General features: G+C 45.7%; 1 protein-coding gene across 1 annotated transcript in view; it reads right to left on the minus strand.

Moving 5' to 3' along the window:
- Positions 1-16,728, minus strand: part of Acvr1 (activin A receptor type 1) — a 117,382-nt gene that overhangs the window by 26,324 nt on the left and 74,330 nt on the right. The window contains exons 3-4 of the mRNA XM_041631616.1: positions 2,977-3,240; positions 894-1,105 (exon numbers count right to left, since the gene is read on the minus strand). Coding sequence (XP_041487550.1) covers positions 894-1,105; positions 2,977-3,240 — 476 coding nt within the window. The remainder of the gene's footprint in view (positions 1-893; positions 1,106-2,976; positions 3,241-16,728) is intronic.

The following is a 16,728-nucleotide window of genomic DNA, read 5'->3' on the forward strand; positions in this document are numbered from 1 at the left end:
GGAGGGGGGGGCGGGGTTAGCCTTGCCACGGCACGTGTTTGGAAGTCAGAGGACAGCTTGTAGGAGTCAGTTTTCTCCCGGGGATTGAATTTAGGTCACTGGGCTCAGCAGTGAACATCTTTACCCTCTGGGCCACCTCAATGGCTAGGGAGTAATTTTCAAATGTATAAACATAGGGCCTTCTATGCTGAAGAAGTAAACTCTGAAGGGTCTGGAATGAGGCACCCTGAAAATAACTTTGGAATTTTAAGTAAAATAGCAATAATCTTATTGTATATTGAAACAATAAAAAAAATCACAAATGCTTTGCTTTTCCCCCCTCTCTACTTGTAAAGGAAGCTACTAAAACATTTGAAATTCCGGATGTGCTACACATTTCGACTGGAGGATGCCGGTTCAATCAGCTGATTACACTCCACAAGGGGGCAGTACTGGAGCATCAAAAACTTAATGGCTACTCCAGGAGAATTCAAGTTCTAAAGTATGGGGTATTCAAATCATCTAAAAGGAAAAAGGGTTTTTTTAATATTAATGAAAAGATGCTTCCTTGAAAAAAAAAAGTTTTTGTTGTTACAAATAGAGCAATTGAACAGCGCCATTCCAAGCCTCCAAAACTCCAGCCCACCAAACATTCTTTATCCCTTTTCCTCACATTCCCCAAAGAAAAGACAGCACCAAGAATCTACTAAAGTAAAACCTCCAAGCCCATTCTTCAAGTGTCTGCTTAGATGGATGTTCTTATGTACAGGAGCTAACCTGGTGCTCACATGCAACTGGACATTGGTCCAGTGACTAGTTAGCCACAGTGCACATCTGAATTGTCCGTTCACTGTTAGCTTTCCACACTCAAAATAAGAAAGTGTCCATCTCCATTTCTGGGGTCACAAACTCACCGCTAGAGTGCTGTCTCCGACATTGGTGGTGATGAGCCCTTCGATGGTACCATATTCCACATCTCTGGGGTTGAGGCGTTCTTGGTTGCGTCTTTTAAACTTCCTGAGAGCAACTCCCAGGATGCAAGCTAAAAGACATACCGCAAACACCACCGAGAGGATAATAAGGCCGACTTCCAGGTGGAGATTCTGTGATCCAGGGAAGGATTTCCCTGAAGAATGGGAAGAAAATGGTAAGTGGGAGTCAGGACCACCATTTCCTTCTTCTTTACCAATATCCTAAGAAGTGGCCCCCGATCCTGGCCAAACAATCTCACAAATCAAAACAATTTACAACTAAAACACTTCTTAACATCCAGCCAATGGCACAGCCGTTTATTCAAGTGCTCATTTGGTTAAGCAGAACTGGAGTTTAGAAAGGATCCCGCCGAGAATCAACTGTATTAGTGAACAGCTGTCGAAGAGTTTCTAAAATACAAGAGCCATATAAGCCTCGTTGTTGCTCTTATTAACTTGAATTTCATATGGAAAGATGATTTATCATCAAGCCCTGAAGGACAGCCATTTCCACTGTAATACCCCACGGAGAAATCTCCCCTAAGCTTTCCCTCTTTCAGGGTTCCTTCCAGCAACCCAACTCTCTACTCAAAGACCCTTTAAGTTTCTTTCACTCCTCAAGTCCTGAGAATCAGGTTAGCACACTTAATACTCTGCGTGACAATGTATGGCAATGCATGCTTTTATACATGTCATCTGTATAGCAATGGAGGACATGTCATGAAAGGACAGATACTGTGGTCTCTCAAAGAAAGAAATTCCTTACAGGAAATGCCTTCTGTTAAAACACAGGGTGTGGAGAGAGAGGGAAATGGCTCTCAGGGCAAGAGTGCCCACTACAAAGCCTGCTAGCCTGAGTTTGATCCCTGAACCCCAACTCCTATAAGTTGTCCTCTTATCTGCCCAACACATGCACGTACACACAAACACACAAATAAGTATATATATTAATGTGTAAAACTTAATGTGTGGCAGTGTGAGCTTATCAGGATCTTCACCCTGTTGACATAGCTTTTGTGTGAATGCAGAGATTTCTTCTTGTGCATCCCTTCTGTTAGTAAAAAAATTAACACACTGAGCATACGGGAAATAACCTTTGAGTTCAACTACTTCAATATTGGATCCCTGTTTTTCAAGCCCTTGTTATTCAAACCTATTTTTAATATTAGAATGGAGTCTCTTCTACCTGCCCTAAGCAGGTCAACGGTAACTTAAAAATTGCCAAATGAACTATCAGCTTTTTGGTTTTCTGCCTCCGGCCTCCTTCACACCTTGGGGCAGTCCTGGCAGTGAAGGCTCCGAGTGGCCTCTCTTGTGCCATTTGTCATATCCTTCTTCCACAAGCTCAAAATCATATAATTAATCCTATTAAGAGGTACTCAATATTAAGGAATAAATTTGGCTTGGAGTGCACCCATGTTAATCTTGACAGTCACTTTGGATAGCCACTTAGAGTTCACAGTTTCGGAGGGAGACCAATTTCCAAAGGACATGGAATCCATAGGAAATGCATGAGGGGGAATTCCATAAGTACATGGTTCATGCACAATCACATATGACTTCAGTTCACATGGCCAGGAATTATATTTGAAAGATGCTGGAGAACGTTCCTTTGTCTTCTAAACAATGGAAAAGCCTTCCATGCAAGCACCAGGTACCACATGACCTAGAGCTGAAAGTTTACTAGGCTGAATTACTAAAGGAATTATGAATGTCACTACCACCTCTTAACAGAAAGTGCTAGCGGGAGCCACACACCTGTGCGTGGTGACCTCTGCTCAGCAAACCCTGCCCCTAAATCTTTCCTCGATGAATGTCGCATCACTCCCTCGCCCCAGAATGCTCATTCTCCTTTTAGATTCCAAAAGCCTTTCTCTTCCTCACCCAGCCTGACCTGCCATGGCCCACCAGCTCTGGTTCAGGGCGTAAGAGGAAAGCTTCTGGCCACACAGATCCTTAACCCACACGAACTTGGAGCAACACTAATAAACCCCCTTGATCTAGAAACAGAAAAAGCCATGGGAACCTTTAGTGGGCAGCTGGGCAGTGATGTTTCTGTTACACCAGTCCCCCTGGCAGCATTCCACCGCTTGGCCAGGAGACGGAGGGGTTTTACACGTCATCTTCCCCTGCTCGTAAACCTGAAAGCAGCCCTTCTGGTAGACGTGGAAGCCATCGTTGATGCTCAGAGAGGAGAAACACTGCTGGCCTTCGCAGTGGTCCTCGTTCCCGCAGGAGAGGCCCTCACACACACACATGTAAAGCTTCGAGTTGACTTTGGGCTTCTCATCTGCAAAGGAGAGGTAAGAGGGGAAAATGATTCACTCATATGAGCTTTATCACTCTCAGAGGGAAAAAGAAATCAGGTTTCCCTGTGATCACCCCAAACCCGATCACAGAGACATCACCACTAACCAATGTCTACACTCCACAAGACTATCACACAACCAAATAATAACGCCATCCTAGTCCATGGGTCCATCCGTCCGTGCTGTGTAGCCTCCTTAAGAACATGCTAGCACAGAGACCTAGCAAGGGGCTGTCCAGACTCGTGGGGAACCCCTCTCTCATATCCCCAGTTCCTGCATCTAAAAAGCAACATTTTTTAGGAACATACACTTCATCACTTTTATTTTATACCCCCCCCCCAATGGCTCCTAAAAAAATATATGTCAACCATTAGCACCATTTCCTGCCAGCTCTGCCCCTGGAAGCAAGCAATGATTCGGGACTTGAGTGCTTCTGAACACACTTGTAAAAGAGTCAATAGCTACAAACCCAAGTTCTCAACCTTCTTAGCCAGATGCTAGACTACATGTGATAATGATGATGATGATGATGATGATGATGATGATGATACTGGAGTCTGTATATTGGTTAAAATTACAATTAGTAGCTCTTAAGAACTATCTACTGGTAGGGAAGAAGGGGGGAAAACTGGCATCAAATACTCAGGCGGAAGGCACAAACAAAGGGAGGGAAACTATATTTAAACAATTAGGTAACAGGTATGACCAGGGACCAGGCAGTTCCCGGTGACGCCACCGAGAAGCAAAGCAAAGTGAGACAGAACCGTATCCCAGGGAGGCACACTTCCTCCGACCTCCCAGCTGTCTTTCTGCAAACACTTATTTGGAGTTCCATTTTCACATCGTTCTTTCCACCTCCCTCATCAGGATGATTAGTTCAGACTTGCTGCCTCCAACACTTTCCGCCAGCCAGGGAGCAAAGTGAAGAGAGAATTTGCCAGTCCAGTCCTAAAGGCTATTCCTAAGCTAGCCAAGAGCACTGTCACCAAAGCCCTATTCAAGGAAATCCGACCTCTGGAGCAAGTCTCCCCCAAGGTCTCTGGCACAGGGAGGCTCCCCTCTGATCCTTGAACTCTCCATAGCACGTCTGTGAGATAACTGCTTTTTTCTTTTAAGTTAAAGAAAAAGAGGGCTGGAGAGATGGCTCAGCAGTTAAGAGCATTGCCTGCTCTTCCGAAGGTCCTGAGTTCAATTCCCAGCAACCACATGGTGGCTCACAACCACCTATAATGAGGTCTGGTGCCCTCTTCTGGCCTGCAGGCATACACACAGATAAAATATTGTATACATAATAAAAATAAATAAATATTTAAAAAAAAAAAGAAAAAGAGCAAGAAAGGAAAAGAAAAAGAGGTCGGGTGGCTGTGCTTTTAAGACAAGACCTTAAAGTCAGGTCTTTGAAAATGTCAAGTTCATTTACACAGATTTGTGTGGGTGTGTATAGCGATGTGGGTTATCTCAAAAAGAAAAATGCGTTTTTAATCTTTCTTCTTCCCTCTTCAAAGAAGTGGAAATATAGTTCACGGCCCGCTGTCGGGTGGGTGCTGCATCCCACAGAGTAAGTACATGCACACACAGACTCGGCCTTCTGTTTATAAGTGACTTGCTAGCTCTTTTGAAAGCCACAAGGGGCTCATCCGAAAGCAAAGACATGCCTGAGGGCAGAGAAGCCAAAATAGCCTCTGCCGGTGCTATGTATGCCACCAGACCAACCCCTGAGGACCAAGAGCCCTCAGACTTTTCTAATGAATAAAAGCTTTAAGCAGCAAACAGATGGTAGAGGTAGTCTTTATTTTCTCTGCCTAGAGAGATCCAAGAAATATCCCTGCCCCTATCTACGTCTACAAGAATAAAAATCATATATATGTGTATATATACACATATAAATACATGCACACACACACACAATCCAGCAAAAAAAGCTTACTCTTGCCAAAGGAGAGTTGAAAGATAATATTTCTAGGGAGTCTAGACACGCTTGCCACTCTTGACTGGCATGAAGCTGGGCTGAGACCTGCCAGCTCCGCTGCCCAACAGGTGATGGCTCTTGAGAAGGAACCGAACCGGGAAGGAGAGTTATTGGGAAGTTAAGAATGTCATAGCGATGGGTGTGTGACCTGAAATGAACATTAAATGACTGTATTTTAAAAACTGAAATAAGGCAACGGGTACAAATTTAAAACGCACGCTTTAATTGTAGAGGATTTGTAATCATATTTATCCAAGAGCATAGTTAAGACACTGAAAAGGACATCAGCCGATACTAGGTTGAAGATGAAGAGCTAGTTAGTTGTGATGAAGAGATAATATGAAAACAAAATAAAGGAGTTATCACAGACTGATGATGGATAACCAAAGATCATTTAGCCAACGCACTGCGCCAGAAATACCAACAAACTGTAAAGATCGTATTCATCACTGAGCCTATAGAATGGATGGATGGTCAGAGAACGGGGCTACAGCTCACGGAGAAGCACAGGACGCATGGGTGAACTGCCCAGGTTTATCTACAGCAGCGGTTCTCAACCTTCCTAAGACTGCGACCTTTAATACAGATCCTCATGTTGTGGTAACACCCAGACATAAAATTATTTTTGTGGCTACTTCACAAATGTAATTTTGCTACTGTTATGAATTGTAACGTAAATATCTGTTTTCTGATGGTCTTTTGAAAGGGTCATTCGACCCCCAAATCACCCCCCAGGGGTCATTGGACCCCAGGGGGCCGCAACCCCCTGGTTGGAGAACCACTGAGTTACAGCATCGTAATATACAAAGAAGTAAACAAACGTACGCAGATAAATGCACAGTCCAAGACAACAAAAATTCACACTTTGTGGTTGTAATAGTATGTTTCTAGTGTGAGCTGTTTTCAAAGCTGTAGCCTAAATTAAACTCTACAGCCATTGACATAGGAAGAAACGCCACTTTCCCAAGGCCTCAAGCTTTTGACAAGATACATAGTCGGACAGGTGTTTGGACTATAACCAGAGCGTTTTATCAGACACAAGAAGCCTCAAGTCATTTTAACATTTAGTGGGGCCACTTCTGTCCTGCACAAAGGCATGAAGCAACATTAACCTTCATCAGCTCTCACCCCTGCTGCCTCAAACAAGTATACTTCAACCTTCAACTCACTTCTTACAGTTTTATAGAAAGAAATAAGAGTTCCTGCCTGCTTTCCTGCCAGCGATTCTTTTCAATCAAATGTCAAAATGCCTGGTTTACCTAGCCTTGCTCTCCAGACTCAGGACAAAGAAAAGAGGCAACAGGAGAAGAGCTGGTATGGGTATAGAATAATTAACTCTATCTTTATATGGAACCAGGAGCCAAGCACGAATCCAAAACCTTCATCAAATCTGGTTCTCCCATGCTTTCCTCCCAACATTTCATTTATTTAATTGGTACATTCCCATAAAACTAATGAGTAAATCTTTTATGCACTTACTTTACACACACACACAAACACACACACTATAAATGAGAACCTTGAGTTCATAATACAAGATGGCAGTCTGGGTTAGTTTGAAGAGACGTCAAAGCAATTTTCTGAGTTAGGGTTACTAATTCAACAAAGGCTAAGAGGAAGGCAGAACACACTTAGCTGCTAATATCCACAATTCTTAGGAATACAACAAGTCTCAAAATGCCCATGACTCACTTTTTCAGTCTGGTAAAATTTAACATTCACCATAACATGTGTGGGCCTGTTTTATTTTATTTGGGCTGGGTGTTGGGCTAGGGGTTGGGCTAGGGGATGCCTTTAAGGGCTACATGTAAGAATGTGTGGGTTCCTGATCTCTCAGACCATGAGATCAATACACTATCATTGTGTCATGCACTGCTCCTCCGTGGCGCAAAAGGAAGTGTGATATATCTAAAGTGAGTATAGTCTTTACACCTGCCTGTGCGAATAACCAGGAAGTGCCCTGGCAGAAGGCAGCAAGCCTACTCCGCCTAATTGACATTCATTTAAATAATTCAGTAATTTAAATGTCAAGCCAGAGGTATTCCCTCTCTGCAAGCTCACCCACATTGTTTGTTCTAGAAGGCACGTCCCCGCATTACTCAGTGTTATGGCTGGCTCTGCTTGGTCTTTGCTCCTTCTATCACCAGAACCAGGGCCGTGTGAAAATGCGCTCAGCTGGAGCTGGCTGGGAACAGACTGGAGAATTCGGACCACAGCGGATGGCTGCTTCCTATCAAGGGAGAAGCCAGCAAAGTGGGAGAAGATCAGGGCTGTTCTGCAAGCCAGAGGCACAAGCTAGGAGTCCCCAAGAGTTCAAGCAGCCACATCTTTTAAAAAGATTTTTCCAGGCCTGCAGTGGTAGCGCTTCCCTTCAATCCCAGCACTTGGGAGGCAGAGGCAGGGGGATCTCGGGTTCCAGGACAGCCAGGACTTTTACATAGAGAAACCTTGTCTCAAAACTGCCCCCCCATGAAAGATTTTTTTTTCTTGTTCTGGGCAAGGCTCAACTCACCATCTGGACACACATAGTCACTGGGAGATGATTCCAGACTGGCAACGGAAGACGCAAAGCAAAGAGCAGCTCAGACTTTTTCAGATGGTTGATAGCTTGGGACAATCTTGGGATTCGTCATAACATTATTCACATTTATGTTGAACTAGGACTTCAGCAATTGAGACAAAATACTGCAGACTCCCCTGTCCCCACCTGAACAGTGGTGTACTGCATAATGCTTACAGCATTCAAACAGATTTTCGTTCTACATGGTGCACAAAAGCCCACATTTCCCACTAAGATCTTTAACGCGAGATAGATGAGAAAACGCTGCAGACTACCCTGCCCTGCACCCAGGAGCCAGGCTAAGGGTCAGCAAAAGGGGACAGGCTGAGTTTTTAACAGGCGCACCTTAGAGCAGGGTCAATAATAATGTAGTAATTAGAAGGTGATTATAAAATCCCCATAGTGCAGAACTTGTATAAGCTAAAAAAGGGAACTCCAAACATCCTTGGCCTCCTTCCAGCAGTCCAAACGACTCATTCATCTGAAAAGGCAGTTTATATTAGGTTTATAGATTATGGGAGTTCTTCCACCGGGCTCCTAATCTGGGAGCCCTGTTTGGCGCCTCTCCAGAATTTGCAAGCATTTGAGATCTCTGGCATTAAACAAAGGCTTAAAGAAGGATTTTGCAATGCCAGGTTTCATTGCCAGCAAGCCTGCTCCTCAGACAGAAACACAAAGGTCTATCCGGAATGTCTACTGAGCGGCCCTTGATCCTCTGGCAAGAAGGCGGGCTGTATATGTTTGAGGCTGAAACTCACCAGGGGTGCAAATGCTGTCTACACACTCCTATAGGGAATCAACATCTTACTCTTTTTATTTTTTAAGTCAGAGATACTGATACGTAGGAAAGTTGTAAAGGCAAGAAACAAATCCATCTCAAGAGCAATGGGAGAACAGAGGGTGTCAAAGGCTCTAAAATAGAATGACAACAAGGAAGTCCAAGACTTCTGAGCTCAGGATGTAGCTACTCCAAATGTGTTTCTCCTGAGTGCTCTCTAACTCAGTGAGTGGCATGCCCATTCATGCAACCACACAGGCTGATGGTCGCTGGCTTCAAGCATCTGCAAGACAGACTATAGTCTGACTCATGCAGCTCTTCACCCTGCCCTCACCAGAACTTGGGAGTCCTCAGGAAGCCTCTTCCTGCTACAGGATCTTAGATCCCTTCTTCATGGAACCCCTCCACATGGCATTTATTCCCTGACAGGACTAACTCTACTTAGTGGGTCTCCCCTTGCCTGCTAGAGCCCAGCACTTGAATCTTTCAGAACAGACGGCTCTCCGGCCCTTTGTTCTGATGACCAGCAACCATGAGGATGGGACCTACAACCTACCGGCAGTAGCCTCCATACTTGGCAGTACCAACCTGACGGGTATTTGCTTCAGCATGAATTTTCCATTCACAGAAAACATTCAGGGGTGGGAAGAGACCTGATGCTGGTTTGCAAGCCATAAACTCTTCAAATGTCAGCACAGATCTTCAGGCAAGGCTTAGTCACTTGCCAGCGTGTCCATGCAAATCATTTCTTCCTAGAGGGGGGCCATCCCACCATCACGGCTGTTCACTACTTGGGCTCCCCGTAGGTGGAAAAATCAGTATCTTATATGAGAATGTAGGCTTGTGTGTGTGTGTGTGTGTGTGTGTGTGTGTGTGTATGAGAGAGAGAGAGAGAGAGAGAGAGAGAGAGCTTGTTTGTTTATCAGAGGCCAGAAGTAAAATGTAAGCATTCCTTAAATAAAGAACTCTTAAACACACTCATAAAACAGCTGGGCTTTGTGGGTGGTCTTCCTTTGGCTAGCTGCTCCATGGACTCTGGGCTGCTAGGATACTCCCATGATCAAGGTCATTAATACACAGTCTGTGCCTTCAAGGCCAATCAGTTTGGAATGATCCATAGAGCCCCTGGCTGCCCAGCAGAGCAAATCTGCCCCGGTCTTTGTTGCCGATGGTAAATTCAGTAGGGAATGGGGAAGGAAGAGTGAGTTCTCACTTTCCCCTTAGCGCTCTACTGAAGGTAATGAGGAGCCCTAAGTCATTCTATATTTGAACTCCTGAAGCTGGGGGGGGGGGGGAAGGTGGGGGTGCCATCTGTTTATTTTATGCCTGGGCTGACTCTGAAATAATCCCCACAAATTAAGCCTATTGCAGCAGCTACACCTTCTGCTTCAAAGCCAAAAGCTCTGCCTGTGTTCCGGTGACGAAGAGATGAAGGAATAGTTTGGGCAACAACCATAGACAGCATTGGCCAGGCTTTTCCGTGTTTCTTATGACCCTCTGAAAACAGCAGTCGTGGCTTTAACACAGGCACCCAGTCTAGAAGGCAACTCCTCAACCTGGGAGAAAATAACAGAATAATGACCTCTCCACTTTGTCTGCAAGCCTCTTGAAGCAACACTTCACAGAACAAAGGGTTGCGGGCCTGAAGGGAATCACGTTTGGAGGAATATTTTCAGAGTCCAAATATATCACTGTTGCTCTACACAAGCCAATGCCCGTGTTGGAACAAAGCTCCAGTTTAGAGGGCATGGCAGAGCCTGGAGGAAGAGGGCGACAGTCCCAGTGAATTATGAATGGTTCAGAGAAGTTGTTCTCTTTGGATTTGGAAGGAAGTAGGAGCAGGGGGCTGGCGATGCTTCCATCTCAGCCAGGAGGCTGCAGCGGTGCAGAGAGAGGTCCTGGCCTCTTCTGTTGCTTCTCCTACTTGTGGGGACTTGCTTCTGAGGTTTCCCACGCAGGTTCTAAACTGAAATTTAAAGTGTGACAGAAAACCCTAAACAAGGAATGCCACGTGGACTAGCCAATAGAGGAGTGACTGAAGCCCCAGGACCTGCCTTTGCTCTCTCCTCTCCGTGTCCTGTGCTAACCTTCTCTAAGGACTCAGGAGGCAGAGCTCCTCCAGAATTATCAATCTGGGATCTGGAAATCACAGGAAACTTGAAGCCCACCTTTCCATCTTTCAGGGATGTTTTAACCAGAGATAAACCCTCCCGACTGGGGGGCTCCAGTTTGCTTAAGAACAGTCTCAAAGGAGGCCCTCCTGATGCACCAAAGGTAACAAAGTAAAACGTCTTGAATTAGTCAATCATCCTCCCTTGTTCCCTGCTCTGTCCTTTCCCAAAGAAACAAAGAAACAATGAATTAAGACTTCCTCTGATTAACAGTTAAGAAAAAGGGAAAGAACTGGTGCATGGTTCAAACTTCTGATACTGTTACTGCTGCATCCCACACAATTTCCCAAGTCATCCTTAAGGCCTGTTTAGTGTTCCACTGCCGGCTAACAGAGACATGATCCCATACCTTCGGATGCATACGTGTGTCTTGTACAGCAGTCTGTAGACCTTTGCAGCCTCAGGAACTCCTTCCCTAGTAGTCAGCTTCAAATGATCAAAAGAATTCAACACATTGGAGAAAACTGCCTTATTAGCCACCAACTAAAAACACTACAGTCACCACGAGAAGGTGGAGTTTGAGCCATTTTGAGCCTCATTTTTGCGCTAGCCCACAAAAAGGTCCCAGGTGCCTACACTCAAGGCGGAAAGAGCGAGGCTTTCTCGTGGCTGTTCTTCCAATCCTACCATCTCAATCCCTGAAGTTTGCTGAGCCATTCCTAGCTTCCCCAGTCCTCTTGGACCTCGGCAGAAGAACCCCGGCTAAATCTGAGATGTGTCACGAGGCCTCTGGCTGAGGAGCAAGAATATCTAAACACAACAGGCAAGAGTTTCCGCAGACTCCCTTTGGCTCCTGCAGCCTCGGATCACTGACGGCCTAAAGATAACCCAGGTATCTATGAAGGGCCACTTTTAAATAGAAGCTCAAACACCACCGGTCATTTCAGAAGTATTTCCTTGTGGAGCCTGCCTACATCCTCACCCGGGTGCCAAGGCCACTGAAGAAATGAAAGCCCAGAAGGAACTGGCAAAAAACTTTGAGAGATAAACAGCACTCAGCGTACTGTGGTTCCATTCTGTAAATGCATGTGCCCACAATCCCACTATGGCTTAACAAGGGAAACACCTCCTAGGAGCCATCCACTGGCAAGCACTGGGGATTGAAGAGCGGGTGTGGAATGAAATATAACAGCTTAACTCAATGTTTTGCTTTCTAAAGCAGAAATTACGCCTGTTTTTCCTTCAGACACATGCTTGACATAGGGGCCCCCGGAAACCCCGACGGCCTCAAGTACAGCACGAACCTGCTCAAATGCATTGCTGGCTTGCTTTTGTGTTTTGTTTTGTTCTGTTCATTCTTCAAGGAGAGCAAAAGTCCCCAGATCTTCCTACGAACCATTAAAATCTGCCAGCACCTCACCTGCCTCCCAACCGAGTCCACATTGTCCTAAATGGCAGCCGGCCAGGTGCTGGTGTACAAGGGACAGGTGCTCAGGGAACTATTTTCAGATGCTATCAGCTGCCGGGCCCTGCACATGCTCAGGAGGGAGGCGAGTCTTGGTTGTGGTTCAAACTCTGGGCGGCCGACAGACGTGCACCTTGCCCAGCTGCCAAGCCAGCCAGCTGCCCAGCGCTCCTCCCAAGATGAGAGCAAGGAAAACAGTGTAACCTGGCCAGCCGGCATGCCATTGAGCAAGCCGTACCTCTCAGTTCACTGTCTGGGTTATTCTGAGATGCTTATTGACGCTCCATAGCAACCTGGGAACAAAGGGCCAGCTAAGAAGGGTTTAAATGTCCTGCGAAAGTTGCTAGAAAAGTCAGCAGCCCAGACTTGACTTCATTTAAAAAAAAAAAAACTGTGGAATGATTCGATGATTATTGTTGAGCCAATGTCGTTTTATTATTATTTATGAGCTACCTGGAATGAAGCTTTACTTTTTGAATATAAGTCTTTTTCAGTTGCCCCTACTTGGTAGTGTTAGTTGGGACGCCTTGGAAAGTACAGCACGTGGACCAGCTTGCTTCAAAACTGCAGGGGTGGGCAGAAGAAGACACGTAGGCTGCAGCGGGGGGGGGGGGGGGGGGGGGCTAACAACCCAAGTTCAAACCCCCAGAACCAACATAAAGGTGGAAGGAGAGAACTTCCTGCACAAAGTTGTCCTCTGATCTCCATGTGCACAGCACGGCATGCAAGCACATGCACAAAACAATAAATAAATGAATAATTTTATTAACGGTGGGAGGACTTGTATTACTCATTCCTTCTTCTCCGCACCTTGCCGTAGCCCATGACCAACCCCCCCCCCCCCGACCTGTACGGTAACTCGCCAAGGCCTTCAGAGTGGATGGCAAGCACCTTAGACTCAGACTCCGCATTCTTGCAGCTCTCCAATTCTTGGTACTGACTGAGTAATCCCCTCTCCTGACTTTCAGTGTCTCCCCCACCCTTTCCTTTCCCCTCCCTTATGCTCCCACTTCTCTGAGCCCCACCCATCCCCTGCCTAAAATGCCCTCCTCAATCCCTATTTTGCTGGTTCAATGCCTGTTCATCCTCACGGCACTTCCTCCCTCCACTGCCAAGCCCAACATCTGTGAGGTCAAAAACCCCTGGCAGGAGAATACGAGGGCTGTGTTGTAGCTCTGGGTTCACACAACTGGGGTGTGACTCCTGGACATCAGAACCCACTTCTTACCTACATCTGCATCACAGCCGTGGCTTTGTTTGCAGCTGACGCCCGCAGGAACTCACGGACTGACGGATCTTAAGCAACTCTTGTGCTAAACTCAAAATAAAGGCCTTGAAAGGGTGTGAGTGACCTCTACCATCTTCACAGCTCAGAACCAAGTCCCTCTGGCTCTTACGCTACCATTTTCATATTACAGAAGTCATTATTGCAGCCAATATTATTTATTCATTTGTCAAATATTTACTGAGCACTAATGATAGATGTCTTAGTCGCTGTCCTAGTGCTGTGAAGAGACACCATAACCAAGAAAGCATTTAACTGGGGGCTTGCTTACACAGTCCATGATCATTGCGTCGAGGGCGTGTGGAGCAATGGCGACACTCACTGCACTGGAGCCGTAGCTGAAAGTTACTTCCTGATGCAGAGATGTACAGGAGAAAATGAGCTGGCCACGGGCTTCTGAAATCTCAAAGCCCACCCCCAGAAACACACTTCCTTCCATAAGGCCACACTTCATAATCCTTCTCAAATTCTGCCACTCCCTGGTGACTAAGCATCCAAAATATATGAGCCTATGGGGGGGGGGGTTCATTCTTACAAGCACTAGAGATGACACAGTGAACATGACCAACCCTCCACCTAAGGCTTACTCTATGAACAACCTGTGGTATGCATTTCCCCATGGTTCCTTGCAACAAGGTGCATGCTGGAACCGCCATCATTGTACAGTATGATAAAGAACACGGAAAGGTGTGGAAAGGTATGGAAAGGTAAAAGACTCACACAGATGTGCAATAAAAAGGAAGACGGCTTAATGATGGTGATCAGCTATGTCTCCTTCCTGATTCCTATACCAGATTCTTAGACCCAGCCAAGATTTAAAATAAGTTTATTTAAAATAGATCCTCAGATTGATTTTAACTGATGCCATCAAACATTATCCTAACCTGAAAAACAGAAAATGTGCATTTAATTAACTAGGCCATGAAGTCAAGAGGAAAGGGCGGCATTTCTAGGAAGCCACAGGGCATCCGACAGTGCCTTCCAAGCCACCAGAGTCAAACTCAAAACCGAACTGTGCGGCTTGCTGTCACTTTCTATCCTTCATAACTGCTCTGAATAAATCTGTGGGTCTCCGTGGTTTTGAAACCGCAAAGATTTTCCATCAATCCTAGAGTAGGTACCAGAATTCCGAAGACAAACAAAACAAGGGAGGGAGGAGGGAAGAGGTCGTCTCCACTCTCCCTGCCACCAAAAGTTCCAGGAGAGCTGTGCCTGTTTAAGGTGAATTCCACCATCATGTTCCCAAGAGAGACATCTCCCCAGCTTCTTCCTTCTCTCCCTCCTCCACGCGACACTCCACATATCCTGACAAGTCCATGGTCCGCACTAACCCACAAGAGCGCTAACTACAGCGTCGGTCAGTTTTGTGGGAAACACTCTGCTCCTGGACTCAGGTTTGGCTGATTAGAACCAGGTCACTTCTGTCCCAGGGCTGTGGCCCAGGATGAAAAGGTGTAAATGTAAGCTTCCCTTTGCCTGTCAAGTCAGTGGCTTGGAGAAAGAGAAGGAAGCTGTAACCATAAATAAATAAATAATAAATAGAAGATTCTAGAACAGCTTCACTGGCTAAGGGTGGGAGTCAAGGCTTCCAGCTAAGGTTCAACAGGACTGGGCAGGAAACTTTGGGGGAGTTCCCTGGGCATTTTCCCTTTAAAGCTATGGCTTTGACCTATTACTGGACAGCAAAGACAAACTAGACTCTTTGTTTTTTCTGTGAAAAATGATGGATTGAATTAAGGAAGGAGAAGAATAAAAGTAATCACTGTTTCCTGATGCCATCTTTTTAGATGGACGGGTCTTGACGCTTGCCCTTGGGTCCCACTCCAAAGGTTTCTTGCCATGAGTCACAGAGAGAATTTCAAAAACATGGCCTTGTGTCTCGCAGGATCTTGGAATGACTTGAGTTCTGGGTAATTAGGACTATTACGAATAACCATTATCTATGGAAGCTTGCCTGGGGTCAGCCCAGGCTGCAGGGAGACAGTCCAGTTAACAGTGCCTGAAGAGTTGAAACTCACTTCTAAATGGGGTTTTCTTTTCAGTCCTATCCCGCCCCCCAAAAAAGTGAAAGTTGTAGACCTGACCCCTGACAGGCATCCTGTGTCATTAGTTTTGCTATAAAGAAAATGGTATCGCTCCTCTCCCTCCAGAGGTCACCTTCACAAAAGAGAAGGCTTGGATGCATTGGCCCTATGTACCACAGTTGACCCCAAGCAGAATCGCCTCATTTGCCTACAGAGTGAACTTGGTTGCCCATTTGTTCAATTCTTCATTTTGTCTGATCTTTCGTTTTGGTGAGTGCTACCCCCTCTGCTCTTCAACGGTCCACTTAGATAAACTGACGTGGCCCGAGTTTATGGCAGAAGCAAACACTTCCCAGGAAGGAGCGGCTGAAAGAAACCTTTGTTAAGCCGCTCACCTTGTAGCAGTTCATAGACAATCGCTTGGTTACGAGAGAAAACTAGATAAAAACAGAAGCAATTTTGGGAGAACATGCGGCTTCATCAGAGAACTGCATTTTAGGTCCTCCTAATGGCAAAAGGCCCAGTGGATCGCATATCTTTCCTTTAAGAAACTAATTTCATGATACGGTGAAGCAAAAGACTTTATTCCGAAGAAAAGGGACAAATGACAGTAACAAGAAATGAGAACAACAAATTCAATACTGAGACGTTTCTTTTACATTCATTCGCCCCTTCAAGAACTTCCTGAGGCCTCAATAACAAGAAACTCAAAGAAAGGTTCATTCTATTCTTCCCCCCACTGGCAAAGAGGGGCACCTTTGTGGACCCTAACAAAAGTCTATTGAACTTACCCACTTCCCTCCTTCATTGGGTAATTGGGCTGGAAAGTCTGAGGGCTGATGGCCCTGGGAAGTCTACAATCCAGTCAACACAGAAAATCATTTAAGGCCAAAATCTGCAACAAAACAGTGCCTAAGTCCAGACTTCCTTGCTGTCTTCAAATCTAGCTGTGGTTTGTCAATTCAATAAACTGGGGGTTGTCGGAGCTTTGACAGACTTCCAAAAAAGCAGTCACCGTTTTAATCTCCATGTCATGGTTTCCACCTGCAAACGCACATGGAGACAAAGAGAGAGGCAAGCTCGGAGACTCCAGCTTCTCCCTGGTGGCATAATAGCAGTGTTTGAGCATGATTAGTCTTATTACTGGGAAGGAAAGGCAAGAATATACAGGTAATTAGGACTCGAGTGCTCTTCTCTCTGAGAGCAAACAAAACTCTTCCTGCAGCTAGGGCTGTACAGATAATGAAAACGAGGGATGATTACCCGGAGGACTGACA

This window comes from Microtus oregoni, unplaced genomic scaffold (genome assembly GCF_018167655.1).
Source record: "Microtus oregoni isolate MIOR12 unplaced genomic scaffold, Mior012 000037F_ref0000500, whole genome shotgun sequence".
Classification (NCBI taxonomy): Eukaryota; Metazoa; Chordata; class Mammalia; order Rodentia; family Cricetidae; genus Microtus; species Microtus oregoni.